The sequence below is a fragment of the Pipistrellus hanaki genome (genome assembly GCF_964339955.1).
Source record: "Pipistrellus hanaki genome assembly, chromosome: 15".
In the NCBI taxonomy this organism is placed as follows: domain Eukaryota; kingdom Metazoa; phylum Chordata; class Mammalia; order Chiroptera; family Vespertilionidae; genus Pipistrellus; species Pipistrellus hanaki.
The window spans coordinates 20,799,942-20,816,200 of NC_140517.1; the positions used below are offsets into that span (position 1 = coordinate 20,799,942).

The 16,259-nt window shown below is 40.3% G+C and overlaps 1 protein-coding gene across 1 annotated transcript; it reads left to right on the forward strand.

Annotated features, from left to right (window-relative positions):
* The first annotated feature begins 1,127 nt into the window (after nucleotides 1-1,127).
* Nucleotides 1,128-11,757, forward strand: ATMIN (ATM interactor). The gene is made up of 4 exons (XM_084905534.1): nucleotides 1,128-1,505; nucleotides 6,239-6,364; nucleotides 7,135-7,334; nucleotides 8,104-11,757. Exons 1-4 carry the CDS (start codon nucleotides 1,164-1,166, stop codon nucleotides 9,914-9,916), a joined length of 2,481 nt encoding a protein of 826 aa, XP_084761660.1. The 5' UTR covers nucleotides 1,128-1,163; the 3' UTR covers nucleotides 9,917-11,757.
* Nucleotides 11,758-16,259: the final 4,502 nt, after the last annotated feature.

Genomic DNA, 16,259 nt, shown 5'->3' on the forward strand with positions numbered 1-16,259 from the left:
ACCTGATATCCATTATCCAGATCAAAGGATGTGACCAAACCTCCTGGCATCCATCACCCTGCCTGCCCTGACACATGACTGATAATCATCCTGGGTCAGTTGTAAGGTTAAGAATGCAGGACTGATAATTCTCAAGAATGTACTTTTTATTAGAAGAACTTAACTTTTCTTTCTGCTTTGGAACACATTTTTGCCTTGCTGTGTTCACAGCTTGCAAACTCCAAGACCCTTGAATAAGTCCTTTCATTTATTTCCAGCCAACGCCTCCAGGCTCTTTGAGTTTCTTCAACAATAACAAATCTGTGTTTTAAGCCACTAGTTTGTGGATATTTGTTATTGCAGCATAGAACACTAATACATATGCTAATATATAAATGTTGAATGTTTTCACATAAATATATTGAAAAACAAATCCAGTGATATCAGAGATACAGTTGCTCCCCTTTAAACAAAGATTTCTCATTTCACTGCAGTCCTTACCCCTTCCTTTTGTCTATACCTGACCTACTGGTCTCATCTACATGACCTACCTAGTCCCTCTAGGTACTTAGATTTTAGAACCCTGCCCTGAACTCTACTGTCTCCCAAATAGTAATGGAATCTTATCCTTTAAAATATAAGCAAGTAAAGCCAGCCTCCCTAAAATGATTAGTTCTGCCAATTATAACGTCCTTTTGTTTGTATAATGTGACCTAGGGCTAATTAGTTACTTCTCTGCAAAACTTATAGTGCATACCCACTATGGCTGTTTTGAAGACACTAAATGACAAGTGCTCTCTCCAGTGTCTGGCACATGGTAAACAGTAAATGAAATACAGCGGTAATTAACATCTAGTTGTCTGTCCTGCTGTTGAACACTTGAGTTGCTTCTAATCTTTGGGAAGTAAAACTTCTGAACGCGTCACTTTTTCTTCTCCAATTATTGCCTGATGTCAAGTTTCTTGGAAGCACAACCAATACCCTCTACCTGTCCATAGGAATCCTAATGAAGGTTTGCAGTCCTCCCGCCTCACCTGGCAGCAGCTCCCCGCTGGCCTGCAGGGGGCGCCGCGTCCAGCCTAACCTGACCGGATGCTAATAAGCCTGGAGGCCCCGCCCCCTGCCGGAAGTGCAGTGTTAAGAGGCGGGGCCTGCGAGCTGGGTCCGACTGCTGTGTGGGAGCCATGGCGGCCTCTGAGGCGGCGGCGGCGGTGGGACCCGCGGCTCCGGCCTCGGGAGCCCCGGCCGTCCCGGCGGCCGCGAGGGGGGCCGCCGCCGCCGCCGCCGCCGCCTCGGGCTTGTGGAGACCCCCAGGGCGGCTGAGGGGCAGCCGGCCTCGGCCCGCGGCAGCGAAGCAGCTGCCCGCGGGTCCGGCGCCGCCGGCCGGGGAGCTGATCCAGCCGTCGGTGAGCGAGCTGTCCCGGGCCGCGCAGACCAACATCCTGTGCACCGTGCGCGGGTGCGGCAAGATCCTGCCCAACAGCCCCGCGCTCAACATGCACCTGGTCAAGAGCCACCGCCTGCAGGTGAGCCCGCCGCCGCCCGCCCCACGGCGCCGCCTCAGGCCTGGCGCCGGCACAGCGCCGCGCCGGGGGCGTGGGCGCGGGTGCTGCTCCCCGGGGTCTGGAGGGCGCCGTGGGAGTCAGAGGGGGCTTCCGAGGGCACAAGACGGGCCAGACCGAGGGGGGCGTCCCGGCCGGGGAAGGAGGGAGCGAGGACGCGGGAACGAGTACTGATAGGGAAACACTGTGTCATGCCGGTCGGACCCGCCGGGACTGCCGGCCTCTAACTTCGCGGCCCGGGCGTGGATCTCTCTCGGCAGTTCTCTCGGCAACTTGGTGTGAGGTACGGACCTCCCGATCTCATTCCATCGATGAGAAACGGGTTACGGAACCCCAGTGGTGCTGGGATTTAAACCTGGTCTCTGGTCCCGGTGCTTCCCACCACGCCCACCGCGCCTCCGCGGCCCGGGTCCCGCCCGCGGGGAGAGGGAGCCGGCTGCAGGCCCGGCTCAGCGCCGCAGGGACCAGCTTGAGACCCGAGAGGAAAGTCTCCCGTCTGAACATCCCTTCTACCCTATATAAAATATAATGCACATCTGTGGAAGGCTTATTAAAAATCCAGATGTTCGGCCGAAACCTGTTTGGCTCAGTGGATAGAGCATCGGCCTGCGGACTGAAAGGTCCCGGGTTCGATTCCGGTCAAGGGCACGTACCTTGGTTGCGGGCACATCCCCAGTAGGGGGTGTGCAAGAGGCAGCTGATCGATGATTCTCTCTCATCGATGTTTCTAACTCTATCCCTCTCTCTTCCTCTCTATAAAAAACCGATAAGATATATTTAAAAAAAAAAAAAAATCCAGATGTTCAGTCCCACCCAGACCTGTGAAATCATAATTTCTCAGTCATTATAATTGGAGGTTTCCTCCCACCACTTAGAGCCCTTCTTGGCCAACAGCGACATAATTTGAAACCTTCCGTCACTGGGAGCAGTTTTTGTGAGTTATGTAGCTTTTGACAGTCTGAATTGGTTAAGGAGGAAGCTTAAATTACCTGGCACATTGCATGTTTCTCCTTGGAAACGTCCTTAGAATCAGGCTTCTGATAAGGATTTAATAGCAGAAAGTCTAATAGCTATGGCAGCTGTGTTGCCCGTGAAGAGTAATCTTTTCATGGGCACCAACTGAACAGAAAAGCAGCTGCCTTCCCACAGGAGGACTAGGAACCCCGAATAGGAACCGTACAGGGAGGTGTGCTGAGGAAGACCCTGCAGGTGGGGCTATGATTCTCCTCCCAGGAGTGTGGGGTTTCGGCAAGAACACACGTGAAGTAACTCTGGGAATGGGCTTCTCTTTCATGCTAACTTTTAACTAAATCCTTCCTTTTCTTTTCACCGTATTTATTTTCCTTAACCGTATTTTAACTGGAGTGGATGAGTATGCACTTGTAGGAATTCTACAGCCTAATCCCTTGGTTCTCTTTAGCTCATAGACCATCGCCATCACCCACCTTCATCCCACAGCTACGGCAGACTTCACATCTCTGAGCACAAGTGAAGCTGCCAGTCTAACGAGGACCGTCCTCGTGTTGGCTGAACAGCCACTCTAGGAAGCGCATCTCAACGTTTTACATTGTTCTTTTCTTTGGAATTGCTGTCTGGAGCTCTACAACTCTCAAGATTTTATGCAGCATCTGTTTAGCATGAAGAGAGCACTTAACTCTCCATGATAGTGCTAGTATGTATATAATAGGTTTATTTCTAATTGTGTTTATAAGATGTAAAGTTCAGAATTGTAAAGATACCAATACAGAAGATATAATAGACCTAAGGAGGAGAAATATATTTCAGGAAAATACCAACTTTGACAGATCTTTACTTGGACTTCAGCCTTTCAGAGTATACATCTCCTCCCTTGCTTAGAACACGTGTAATGTCATTCTTCAGTTTTAGTCAGATTCATTTTTCAGGTTTTTCTGAAGACAGATCCCTTTCTAAATTAAAAGTGTTGAACAATAAAAATGGGCTTTTCTGAGTTTCCTTCCGAAGTCACCAGGAAGACCTATTTCAGTGGGAATTAAAGAAACCTCGCTGAGAACCATCATTGTGTTTTTTTTTCCTTGTCAAACAGGCTCACTTTCTTGACTTATTCTGCCTTTCTAACCATGGTACACAGCAGCCTCTGAGCATCTGATGTCTTGGTGGAAGGGGAGGAGGTCCACTTTCTTTAATAAAAGTGACCTATGTGCCAAAACCAGTTTGGCTCAGTGGATAGAGCGTCAGCCTGCGGACTGAAAGGTCCCAGGTTCAATTCCGGTCAAGGGCATGTACCTTGGTTGCGGGCATATCCCCAGTAGGAGATGTGCAAGAGGCAGCTGGTTGATGATTCTCTCTCATCGATGTTTCTAATTCTCTATCCCTCTCTCTTCCTCTCTGTAAAAAAATCAATAAAATATATTTTTTTTAAAAGTGACCTATGTGACAAAATAACCATATCCATATGGTAATGCCTCAGAGAGGCAAGTCTGTATTCTTAGTCTGGATCTTGAATTCAAACATTACTTTTGACACTTGATGTTCTCAAAGTATTGGGAGAAGGCCTGATAAGGGCCTACTAGGAGTTCCCCAGGGTTTTAAAAGCAGTCTCTGTTTAGACCAGAGACTTCACTATCAGCCAAGTTCAGTTCTGAAGCTAATCTTGAGTATATTTGATTGGCACTTTGCATAACATTTAGTGGAAAATGTCCCTTTCATTCTCTTGGTTGCAGCTACTTGCATATTTCTAGTTCCTCTCCTAATTTTTATTTTTTCCAAAATATGATAATTTTTATTCCTTTCCCTGTTAGTTGCTATATGGTTCCAATTCTATTCTAATCTTTCTTCATAGGATACCTTGCCCCTAACCAAATATTCCTTAACATAAATGATTAACAAACCCTTCTGAAAGATGATGGATATGAGTGGGATTGTAAGGTAAAGGGTACATGCTGCATTTTGGTTTTATGTGGGTTCTTAAGATATATGTCTATATTTCATATCCAATAAGAAAATATGGAAATATCCTAGTGCAGCCTTGCCGAGGGGGATCCATGCAGAAATGAAAACTGATGATTCAGTGAAAGGAATAATAGGAGTAAATGGGCATTTCTTGATGGTTAGAAATTCTTCTATTCATTGTGATTGAAAGCAGTGAAAAGGACAGGAGAACCCTTAGAGAACTTTTTATCCAGCAACGTTTATATTTTTAAAACATGACTTAGAGGCCTGGCTGGTGTGGCTCAGAGGTTGACCCAGGAACCAAAAGGTCACTGGTTTGATTCCTGTCCAGGTCACATGCCGGAGTTGTGGGCTCAATCCCCAGTAGGGGTGTGCAGGAGGCAGCCAATCAATGATTCTCATTATTTTTTTCCCATTAGAAAATATTCACATCAAAGTTTCCGGAGATGTTAACAACTTGAGGTTTAGCAGTAAACTGGCTCATACTAGCACGTTCTCTCCTTTGTCACCTGAGAGAGCATGACTGATGATACAGGTATCAGCATGAAAGGGTTATTGAGAACCGAAGTTTTGTTCAACAATTGAGATATTTTTTCATGAAAAATTTGGTCAAGAACTGAATTGTTCAAGATGGAAGACATTCGAGAACTGAGGTTTGACTTTGAAAACCTTTAGCCAAAATCTCAATCACATTTAATAATAAGGGATTATTAAGATTATGTACGAGTTAATGTATATAAAGTGCTTAGAAGAGTTCCTAACGCTAGTAAAAGCTTTGTTAGTACTGGCCTGTATAATAATCATTAAATTTCAAACATAGTATGCTATATAAAAGTTATGTCAACTAGCTTTAGCTACTTTAGCGGCAATGTGATAATCAGAGAAAGTCACAGTGCTTTTTATCAGGAAGGCCAACATCATAGTCAAGGGAGGCTTTTTTAGGAGTTCATACTAAGACCCTGGGCATGAGAGAAAAGGGAAAGGAAGACTCAAGGATGATACAGAATCTTGAGCCTGATAAACTGTAAATATACCACTTTACAAATAGAGCAGGTGGCTTCAAGTTGTTGACTTGAAGAACCTGTAGAAAATTTTTACGAGTTTTTAAGAGTTTATGTGCCCCAAACAGAAGACATGTCTAGAAGCAAAATCTCAACAGAGGAGAATGTTTTCCAGAATGACAAGTTTACAGTTGCTTTTATACATTTGGAATTAAGGAGGGAAGTAAAGAAGATTACATGAAAATGGGAGAATTTAAGGCAGGGAAATATTTGTGATTAGATCTGAGGGATGAAAAGCAGCATTTTACAGGGATATTAACCTACATGCACATAAATAATGCACAGGGCTTGCAAAGAGAAACTTCTAGGGAAGTGACAGACCTGAGGCACGACTATCCATGACCTGCCCAGTTAGGAATGTCTAATCAGATCACCCTGGGAAATTACTTCGTTAGATTTGTTACAGAACCCCTCTTTCTTCCACAAAGGGAAGAAATTGTAGATTTAGAATGGATAAAGAAATAGATAGAATTTGAAACAACACGGTTTGAGCTGTAGTTCATACATCATAAAGTTTACCTAATTTAAGTGAATAATTCATTTATTTTAGCATTGTGCAACCATCACCACAATTCAGTTTTAGAATATTTTAATCTTTTAAATAAGATCCCTTGTTCCTGTCTTTAGTCATTCCTTGTTTTTACTCCCAGTCTGTTGTATTGATTTTTTTGAAAATAATTATTTAAAATAATTTTTCTTTTTCAGGATGGCATAGTAAATCCAACAATAAGAAAAGATTTGAAAACTGTACCAAAATTCTACTGTTGTCCAATTGAAGGATGCCCTAGAGGTCCTCACAGGCCATTTTCTCAATTTTATCTCGTAAAACAGGTATTTTACTTAAGTATACTTCTCTGAGGATGAAATGCAAATGGTATAAACCTAGTGTGCATTCTAATTACTTAACCAAACATAAGTAGAGAATTGAGCAGAAAGTTGTGTGAGGATATCCACCCAAAAGTATTCCAGTTGGAAAAGGTGAGTAAGGTATAATGCACGTGAAGGAGACGTGCCTTGTTCTGGAGGGAAAGATGTCCAGAAGTGGATTCAGAGAGAAAGAGAAAATGGTTAATTCAAAGAATGAGAACGTGTACTTCGTATCTCTTGTGTGAATCTGTGCCTCCAAGGTTTGACAAGCAAAGGCACAAAGGAAATGTTCTCCCAAAGGAGTAAGATAAGGCAGAATTTCAGAAACGGCTATCTTAAGGGGAGGAAGGGGGCCCAGCAACTGGGAAAGGAGGTGATTCAGGACTGGAAGAAATTGGCAGCTGAACTACTTCCCAGAGGGTTTGCTGGAGGGGGTCCTATAGAAAGTACTGCAAAGACTTCTTATTCTGCCTGCAGCACTTGTTTGTAGATCAGAACCTAAATGCTGGGTACTACGGATTGTTTCCAAAACTGTCTCCACACTTTTCACAAAGTAGAAGTGATAGGGAGAAGAGGCATATGATAAACTGCCAATTTGCCGGCTTCTATTTTCTTTGATTTGGACTGCTGTGTTTTATCGTGTAAAATTATTGTTAATTTGGGTATGTTGATGGTTTTTGAAATGTTTTGAGCAGTTGCAGTTTTTCATTCTGGTTCCTTTGTGTTCTTCCTAGCACTTTATGAAAATGCACGCTGAAAAGAAGCATAAATGTAGTAAGTGCAGCAATTCATATGGCACTAAATGGGACTTGAAGAGACATGCAGAGGATTGTGGCAAGACCTTCCAGTGCACATGTGGCTGTCCGTATGCAAGTAGAACTGCATTACAGTCCCACATCTACCGAACTGGCCATGAGATCCCTGCGGAACACAGGTAAAGGGGAAGAAATAGTGGCCCCAAAGTCAATAGTTGTGGGAAGAGTTTCAAATGTAACTTCCTGGAAAACTGTTAGTGTAGGAAGAAAGGAGGAATAATGGGGAAAAGGTAAGACATGGAAAAAAGGAACTTTCAGAAATGGTAGCAGTACTAACAAAGGATCCATGTCTACTTAACCCAGTTCTTATTTCTGCCAACTCCTTTTGAGGGTCCCTTAACATGAAACTATACTTCACTTTATTTATTTACTTATTTATGCTCGCTCAAGGATTTATTCATTGATTCCAGAGAGAGGAAGGGAAAGAGAGAAACATCAATTGGTTGCCTCCTGTATGCACTCCAACTGGGGATTGAACCCAAAACGTAACTATGTGCCCTGACTGGGAATCAAACCCTGCAACCTTTTGGTATACAGGAAGATACTCCAACCAGCTGAGCCATCCAGCCATGGCTATACTTCATCTTAAAGGCCAGATTTATATTTGGAGTAGCTTTATATTTCTAAAGCTTCCTACTTTAGAAATGATAAAAGTTGCATTATTTAATCTGTTAGCATTCTTATGCCTGCAAATCTAACTTAAGTTCTAGTACTTAGAGCTGTGTCTCCCCCGCCCTCCACAAAAAAAGGTACGCTTTCTCCTTCCCTGTTTGCATGTTCCTGAACTTCTGCCTGCCATACAGCAGGCTCAGTTCTCCAAGAGGTGTAAAAGAAGGGACTTCTCTTCACTGGGTTGATTCTGACCTCTTTTTACTCTTTCATTTTCAGGGACCCACCTGTTAAGAAAAGAAAAATGGAAAACTGCCTGCAAAACCAGAAGTTGTCCAATAAGACTGTTGAATCCTTGAGCAACCAACCAACCCCGAGACCAGACACTCAAAAATTAGAAACTTCAGAAATAAAGCTAGCTGCATCTTTTGAAGACTCTTGTGGCTCTAATGCCAGAAAGCAGACTCTTACAACAGCTCCGAAATATCCTCAGAAATTGCTTTTACCAAAGCCCAAAGTGGCTTTGGTTAAACTACCTGTTATGCAGTTTTCTCCTATGCCTGTCTTTGTGCCTACAGCTGACTCCTCAGCCCAGCCTGTAGTGTTAGGTGTTGATCATCAGGGCTCTGCCTCCAGTGCTGTGCACTTACTACCCTTGTCAGTAGGAACTCTGATTCTTGGCCTTGATTCAGAAGCCTGCTCTCTTAAGGAGAGCCTTCCTCTTTCAAAGATTATAAATCCTGTTGCTGTTGAGCCGATTAGTACAGGTGTTCAAGTGAACTTGAGTAAAAATTCATCTAGTCCTTCACAAGAACTAGGGAATGCATGTCAAAAGAACAGCATTTCTTCAATCAATGTACAGACAGATCTGTCTTACGCCACACAACACTTTATACCTTCTGCACAGTGGGTCAGCCCTGATTCCTCTGTATCGTCTTGTTCTCAAACTGATTTGACTTTTGGTTCTCAAGTTTCCCTCCCCATTAGTGTTCATACTCAGACATTTTTGCCCAGTTCTAAAGAAACTTCATCTAGAGCTGCTCAGACTGATGCGTTTTTAGATGCCTCTTTCCAGGCAGGTGGAATCTCCAGAGAAACTCAAACCAGTGGAATGGGAAATCCAACAGATGACCGAGTACAAATGGACCAAGCTGTAATGTGCAGAGACATTTTTGAGGGTGTCCATTCATCGTACGGTATTACTACCGACAATATTATAAGCAGCAGCTTAGTAGGAGAGACTGTTACTCATGCTTTGTTACCTCAGAACCACTCTAAGTCTTTAAGTCAAGATACTGAGAAATCTGTACCAGTTATAAACTTTAGTGCACAGAACAGTATGCTTCCTTCACAGAACATGACAGATAATCAGACCCAAACTATGGATTTATTAAGTGATTTAGAAAACATCTTGTCTAGTAATCTGCCTGGTCAGACACTGGACAATCGTAGTCTTCTGTCTGACACGAACACTGGACCTGATAGCCAGCTCCCATCTGGTTCAGCCCAGAATCCCACAATTGATTTTGATATCGAAGAGTTCTTTTCGGCCTCTAATATTCAGACTCAAACTGAAGAGAGTGGGCTTAGCAGCATGACCACTGAGCCGGTCTTAGAGTCACTGGACATAGAGACCCAAACTGACTTCCTACTTGCAGACACCTCTGCCCAGCCCTACAGTTATAGGGGAAATTCTAATTTCTTAGGCCTTGAAATGTTTGACACGCAGACACAGACAGATTTGAACTTCTTTTTAGACAGTAGTCCTCATCTGCCTCTGGGAAGTATTCTGAAACACTCCAGCTTTTCCATGAGTACTGATTCGTCTGACACCGAGACCCAAACTGAAGGGGTCTCCGCTGCTAAAAACCTATCTGCTCTAGAAAGCAAGGTTCAGTTAAATAGTACGGAAACGCAGACCATGCATTCTGGCTTTGAAACCCTGGGGAGCTTGTTCTGCACCAGCAATGAAACGCAAACAGCAATGGATGACTTTCTTCTTGCCGATTTGGCCTGGAACACGATGGAATCTCAGTTCAGCTCTGTAGAAACCCAGACATGTGCGGAACCACACACAGTCTCCAACTTCTAAAAGTGAAGTCCATGTGGGAATGGCATTTACAATTTCCTTTATTTAAAAAATGGGGAGTGGAGACAACAGTATTAACTCTATTGAATGTAGTTAATATGCAATTCTTCCGTTCTTTGAGTTTCTTTTGCCTTTTGTACTTGTAAACGTGTATAAATGTGAGTGTATTATAAAGTGAAGATGTTGACTTAAAAAGGATTGTATTGTGTTGCCTTTCACAGCTAGTCTTTCCATCTTAAAAAAAAAGTGGGGGGGGGGGGGTTTGTGGGGACGGACTTCACACTTTTAAAACCCTTCAAGTCATTTAGCTAAAGCCAAGCTTACCAGTTACCAGGGTACAGACTTGTCAAATCTCCAAAATATTTTAGTCAAAGTATGACTTGCATAAGTCACCTCTAAAATATTTTTGACAATGCTTGTTAGAAATTCCTTTTCCTGATAGTAAGACCTAAAGAAATCTGATGCTGCACCATCAGGTTTAAGCACCTATGCATGAGTGGTTTGAGGCTCCTACTGTCTGTAGCTTCAGCTGCTTGACATATATCTCTTTCTGAATTGTAGACACACAAGAAAACTACATCTGCCTTTAGCTTTTCAGACAGTTTTCATGTAGTCATTGTCATCCCTTCTCTACATGAACTATTATTGATACCAATGTAAGTGTACAGACGTGTTGTAAAATTACTGCTTAAAGTAGTAGTGGCAAGTACTTAGTGTAAATAGTGATCCTTCTAATCGTGGAATCATGCCTATTAGCCCATACTAAGTGTGCACTACAAACATCCCCCCATTCTCTACAGTAGGCCAGGGTGGTGCTCCAGAGCTGTTTGGCTCTTTGTCAAAGTGCACAGGCTGCATCTGAGTTTTGTCACTCTAAACATTTATTAATTATATATATACATATGACATTCCCCCTAAATTTCAATTCATAGCATCTTGAGAGAGAAGAGTGCAATCAACAATTACACTAGAGTGGCTCTTCATCCACCTCTCATCTTTTCCTTGATTAAGGAAAGACATTGACTAGGAGGTATTATTTGTGCCTTGAGGATAGCAATTACATAATAGATCCAGCTTCTGTGTTTTGTTGCTTTATTTGTTTAGAAAAGGTAATACCAGACAGTCTTCAAAGAAAACTGAGTTGAAGACTGATTGCTTCAATAATCCTCTATTTTGAGATGGGAGCATGGTGGGATTTTCTATATTTAGGAGATCCTGAATTCTTGATTGTTGGCCAACTTTCAGGCAAATAAAAATCAGTGCAGCCTGTAGGTTTTCTAACTTCACACACACAAAAAATAATAATAATAATGCTCTGTTCCTTCTGTGGCACATGCTTGTGCTGCTGAAAGTTAAATCCTCAAAATAAAACCTAAGGAGGGGACTAATAAGTTGTGTTGCTAATTCCTATTTCATAGGATTTTTGTTTGTCATGGATAAAGAACATATCTTGAACTCCACCTGGTTTATAAATGTTTGCTTTGGTCACAGTTGCCTATGAATATGGATTTTGAAACAAACATAAGCCTTAATTAACATTTCATTGTTTTAGAATCATCTCTGCCTTAATGTTCAGACACCTATTTAAGTCCTAGTAAAGGAGAAATGCATGTTTGTTTATGGCTTTTGTAAATATAAATGCAATGATCTATGGCTTTAAATTTTTTGTTTTGTTTTTGTGACAGTATTTGTTAATTCAGCCAATAGAGTTATTTATAGAAAATGGAGCATGTAATAGTTCATGTGTAAGTAAGCACTATTTCCCCAAAACTTCAGTTACCTGACTTGTTCTAAGAATTGTTTGTAAAAACTCAAATTTAGTGATTAAACAAAAGTAAGAATTCTTCCTTTTTTCTGTGAATTCTTCAACCTACTCATAATGTGACTTACGTTGTTGCCTTAATTTTTCAAAGTTGTTGTCTTCTGGAAGTCACATGATAAAATGATTGTGCCTAGTTATTTTCATTATTTTACTTATAATCATAAAAACATGCTAACAGTTTTCCTAATAGAAAATGAAAAGACACTCCATTCTAACGTTTCTATTTTGATGTAAAGTTTTTATTTTGATAAAAACTATATAAGCTTTTGGAAAATTTATTCAAAGGAAATTACTTCACTTAATACATTTGCCAAATGTGACCATTTTATACTGTGACAACTTTTTGTAAATAATATAGTTCTGGCTTAAGAGCAAAAAAAGGGTTAGAATATAAGTAGTTCTTTGCTTGGCCACTAATTTACAGGAAAATTAAATCACTGCTTTTAATTTCCTTGACATGAAATGTAAAGGTAGAAAAAAAATGTGTAGATTTACCTGAAAGGTTTGAAGCTACTTTTGATGGGAAGAAATGTATCAGTGCCAATCTAGTGAAGTTGTATTATTTTATTTATAGTGGCAAATGACAGGTTGATATTTACATGTCATCCTTTATGGCCTTAATTTTTAATCCTCACCAAAGGATATGTTTTTTCATTGATTCTAGAGGGAGGTAGGCAGAAAGAGAGAGAAACATCAATGGGAGAGAGAAACATCCATTGACTACCTTATGCACACGTGTATGTGCCCTGACTGGAACAGGAACCAAACCCACAATGCTTCGGTGCACAGGATGGCGCCTTAACCACTGAGCACACAGGCCAAAGCCTATGGCCTTAATTTTAGAATGTCTATCTTAATTCCAATAGAAAACTGAACCACAGAGCCTGTCATCTAATATTGACTGTGAAAAGAACTTACTATCTAGTATTTCTAGATTAGTGCTTTTCAAATTTGTCCTCAGAAGGCTCAAGTAAATAGGGGGAGGGAGTGGATTTAGGGATGAAGCCTTTGAAGTCCCAAATATTATGCAGTTCATTTTCCTTATATTTCACAGTATATGTGTGTGTTTTCTCATCTGAAGTGTGTTAATCTACCACTGATTAGATATGACATGGGAAAAGACAGGTCTATCTTTGGTTTATACATAATCCAGCATCTAAAATACTTTGTTCAATGACATGAATTTTAATCCAGTTACTTAAGCAAGATGTTGGCTATTATAATGTTCTTTTTTTATTTTTATTTTATCATTTAAAGTATTAAAAATAGTAGTACATATGTATCCTTTTTTCCCCCATGACCTTCCCCCGGCCTCCACTACCCGCCCCCAGGCACATGCCCTCCCCCTCACCCCCAGTGTCTTGCACCCATTGGTTATGCTTATAATGCATGCATTCAAGTCCTTTGGTTGATTTCTTACCTCCCTCCCAACCCTCCCCAGCCTTCCTGCTGTAATTTGACAGTCTGTTCAATGCTTCTCTGCCTCTGTATATATCTTTTTGTTCATCAGGTTATAATGTTCTTTATTGTCCATAAATAAGTGAGATCATGTGGTACTTTTTTTTTTTCATTGACTGGCTTATTTCACTTAGTATAATGCTCTCCAGTTCCATCCATGCTGCTGCAAATGGTAAGAATACTTTCTTTTTTCCGCAGCATAGTATTCCATTGTGTAGATGTACCATAGTTTTCTAATCCACTCATCTGCTGATACAAAGCTTAGCTATTGTAAATTATGCTGCTATGAACGTAGGGGTGCATATATCCTTTCCGATTGGTGTTTCTGTTTTCATGTGATATATTCCTAGAAGTGGTATTACTGGGTCAAATGGCAGTTCCGTTTTTTAAAATTTTGAGGAAACACCATACTGTTTTCCACAGTGGCTGCACCAGTCTGCATTCCCACCAGCAGTGAAGGAGGGTTCCTTTTTTTCTGCATTCTCTCTAGCACATATCATTTATTGATTTATTGATGATAGTCATTCTGACAGGTGTGAGATGGTACCTCGTTTTGATTTGCATCTCTCGGATGATTAGTGACTTTGAGCATGTTTTCATATGTCTCTTGGCTTTTTTAATGTCCTCTTTCAAAAAGTGTCTATTTAGGACCTTTGCCCATTTTTTTATTGGATTCTTTTCCTTTTGTTAAGTTGTATGAGTTCCCTGTAAATGTTGGAGATTAAACCTTTATCAGAGATAACATTGGCAAATATGTTCTCCCACATAGTGGGCTTTTTTGTTGTTTTGTTGATGGTTTCTTTTGCTGTGCAGAAGCTTTTTTATTTTGATGTAATCCCATTTGTTTATTTTCTCCTTAGTCTCTCTTGTCCTAGGATCTGTGTCTGTAAAGATATTGCTACGACATATGTCTGCAATTTTGCTGCCTAGGAATAAACTTAAGGATGTAGGATTTTTATGGTTTCCTGTCTTACATTCAAGTCCTTTAGCCATTTTGAGTTTGTTTTTGTGTATGGTATAAGTTGGTGATCTAGTTTCATTTTTTTGCATGTATCTGACCAAATTTCCCAGCACCATTTATTAAAGAGACTGTTTTGACTCCATTGTATGCTCTTACCTCCTTTATCAAATGTTAATTAAGTATAATGGCTTGGGTCAATTTCTGGGTTCTCTATTCTGTTCCATTGGTCTCTATGTCTGTTCTTGTGCCAGTACCAGGTAGTTTTGAGAACCATGGCTTGGTAATATAGCTTGATATCTGGTATTATGATCCCTCCAACTTTGTTCTTCTTTCTCAGGATAGCTGTGGCTCTTTGGGGTCTTTTTTTATTCCAGATGAATTTTTGGAGAGTTTGTTCTAGATCTTTGAAATATGCCATTGGTATTTTAATAGATATTGCATGGAATCTATAGATTGCTTTAGGTAGTATGGACATTTTAATGATGTTGATTCTACCAAGCCATGAACATGCTATGTTTTTCCATTTGTTTATGTCTTCCTCTATCTCTTTTTTCAATGTCCTGTAGTTTTCCAAATACAGGTCTTTTACATCCTTAGTTAAGTTTATTCCTAGGTATCTTTTTTTTTTTTTTTTTTTTTTTTTTTTTTTGTGCAATAGTAAATGGAATTGTGGTTTTTTTTTTTTTGTTTTTTTTTTTGTGTGTGTTTTTATTTTATTTCTCTTTCTGTGAGTTCATTATTGGCATATAAGAAGGCCATAGATTTCTGGGTCTTAATTTTGTATTCGGTTACATTACCAAATTCATTTATTAGGTCTAGTAGTTTTTTTATTGAGTCTTTGGGGTTTTCTATGTATAGTATCATAGCATCTGCGATTAAGGACAGTTTTACTTCTTCTTTTCCAATTTGGATACCTTTTATTTCTCCTTCTTGTCTGATCGCTATGGTTAGTACTTCTAGTACTATTATTATAATGTTCTTATGGCCTAGAAGATAGTCTGCTAAATACTATTGTTTTTCAATGTTTACATCCAAAGTATTCAGTCATGTGAACTGTATTTATTAGCAGATATACTGACACATTATTTACCTATCAAGAGAGGTAGACTAAAGAGCAAATGGAGAGGATTCTTAAGTTGTCAGTGTTCTAAAACATTAATGAATGTGAGGGTACTCATTTAAAAACATGCATGTTTGATCTGGTTGGTGTTGCTCAGTAATTAGCATTGGCCCACATACCCAAGGGTCCAGGGTTCAATTCCCAGCCAAAGCAGGTACCTGGGTTGCAGGTTGGATCCCCAGCCCATGTTGGAGTGTGTGCAGGAGGCAAATAATATTGTCTCACATCTATGTTTCTCCCTCCCCCTTTCTCTCTCTTTCTCTCTCCCTCTTCCTCCCTTCCACTCTCTTTAAAAAGCAATGGGAAAAATATCCTTGGATGAGGATTAACAAATATATATATATGTTTGAAAGGAGGAAGTGCCCAAATGATGTTAATGAATAAAACATTTCTTATAATTCTTGAACTGGAAGAATACCAATATTAATTCAGTTCTTTCAACCAACTTTTCAAGAACTCCAAATTTTATCTTACTAATAAGTACATTTGTAATTTTATTCTAAATCCACAATTTCAAAAATAGTCAAGCATAGGAAAAACTATTGCCAAGGCTCTTCTACTAATTGTTGATACTTTACTCTCAAGCAAGTTAATTATTACAGAACATAAGGCTGGAAAAATAAATAACAAAATTGAAACAAGTGATTCTCTTTTTTAGCTTATCAGTAAAATTTCAGAAAATGAAAAAAATTTTGAAAAAATGTATCTCCATGGCAACTTTGTCATTCTCAAAAGAATGTATGTTATCTCAATGTGAAAAACTTTTTTCCCCTAAAGGAGTGAGATTAATAACAGGGTATGTGTCAGTTTGACCTGTTCCAGTCCTGGCATTTTTTTACTGCTTCTGCTTGCGGCTTTTTACTCTATGCTTTCTGATGACCACTGCATTTTCCATGCCCTGGGTGAAATACTTGGTTTTATGATTGCATCTCAAACATGTTGCTGCTTAGGGCTGAATTTGATACTGATCCCTCTCCTACTTTAT

Coding starts and splice junctions, on each gene's coding strand:
- ATMIN (XM_084905534.1), top strand. CDS start 1,164: ATGGCGGCCTCTGAGGCGGCGGCGGCGGTGGGACCCGCGGCTCCGGCC. Junction 6,365..7,134: donor AATTTTATCTCGTAAAACAG/GTATTTTACTTA, acceptor TGTTCTTCCTAG/CACTTTATGAAAATGCACGC. Junction 7,335..8,103: donor GAGATCCCTGCGGAACACAG/GTAAAGGGGAAG, acceptor TTTCATTTTCAG/GGACCCACCTGTTAAGAAAA.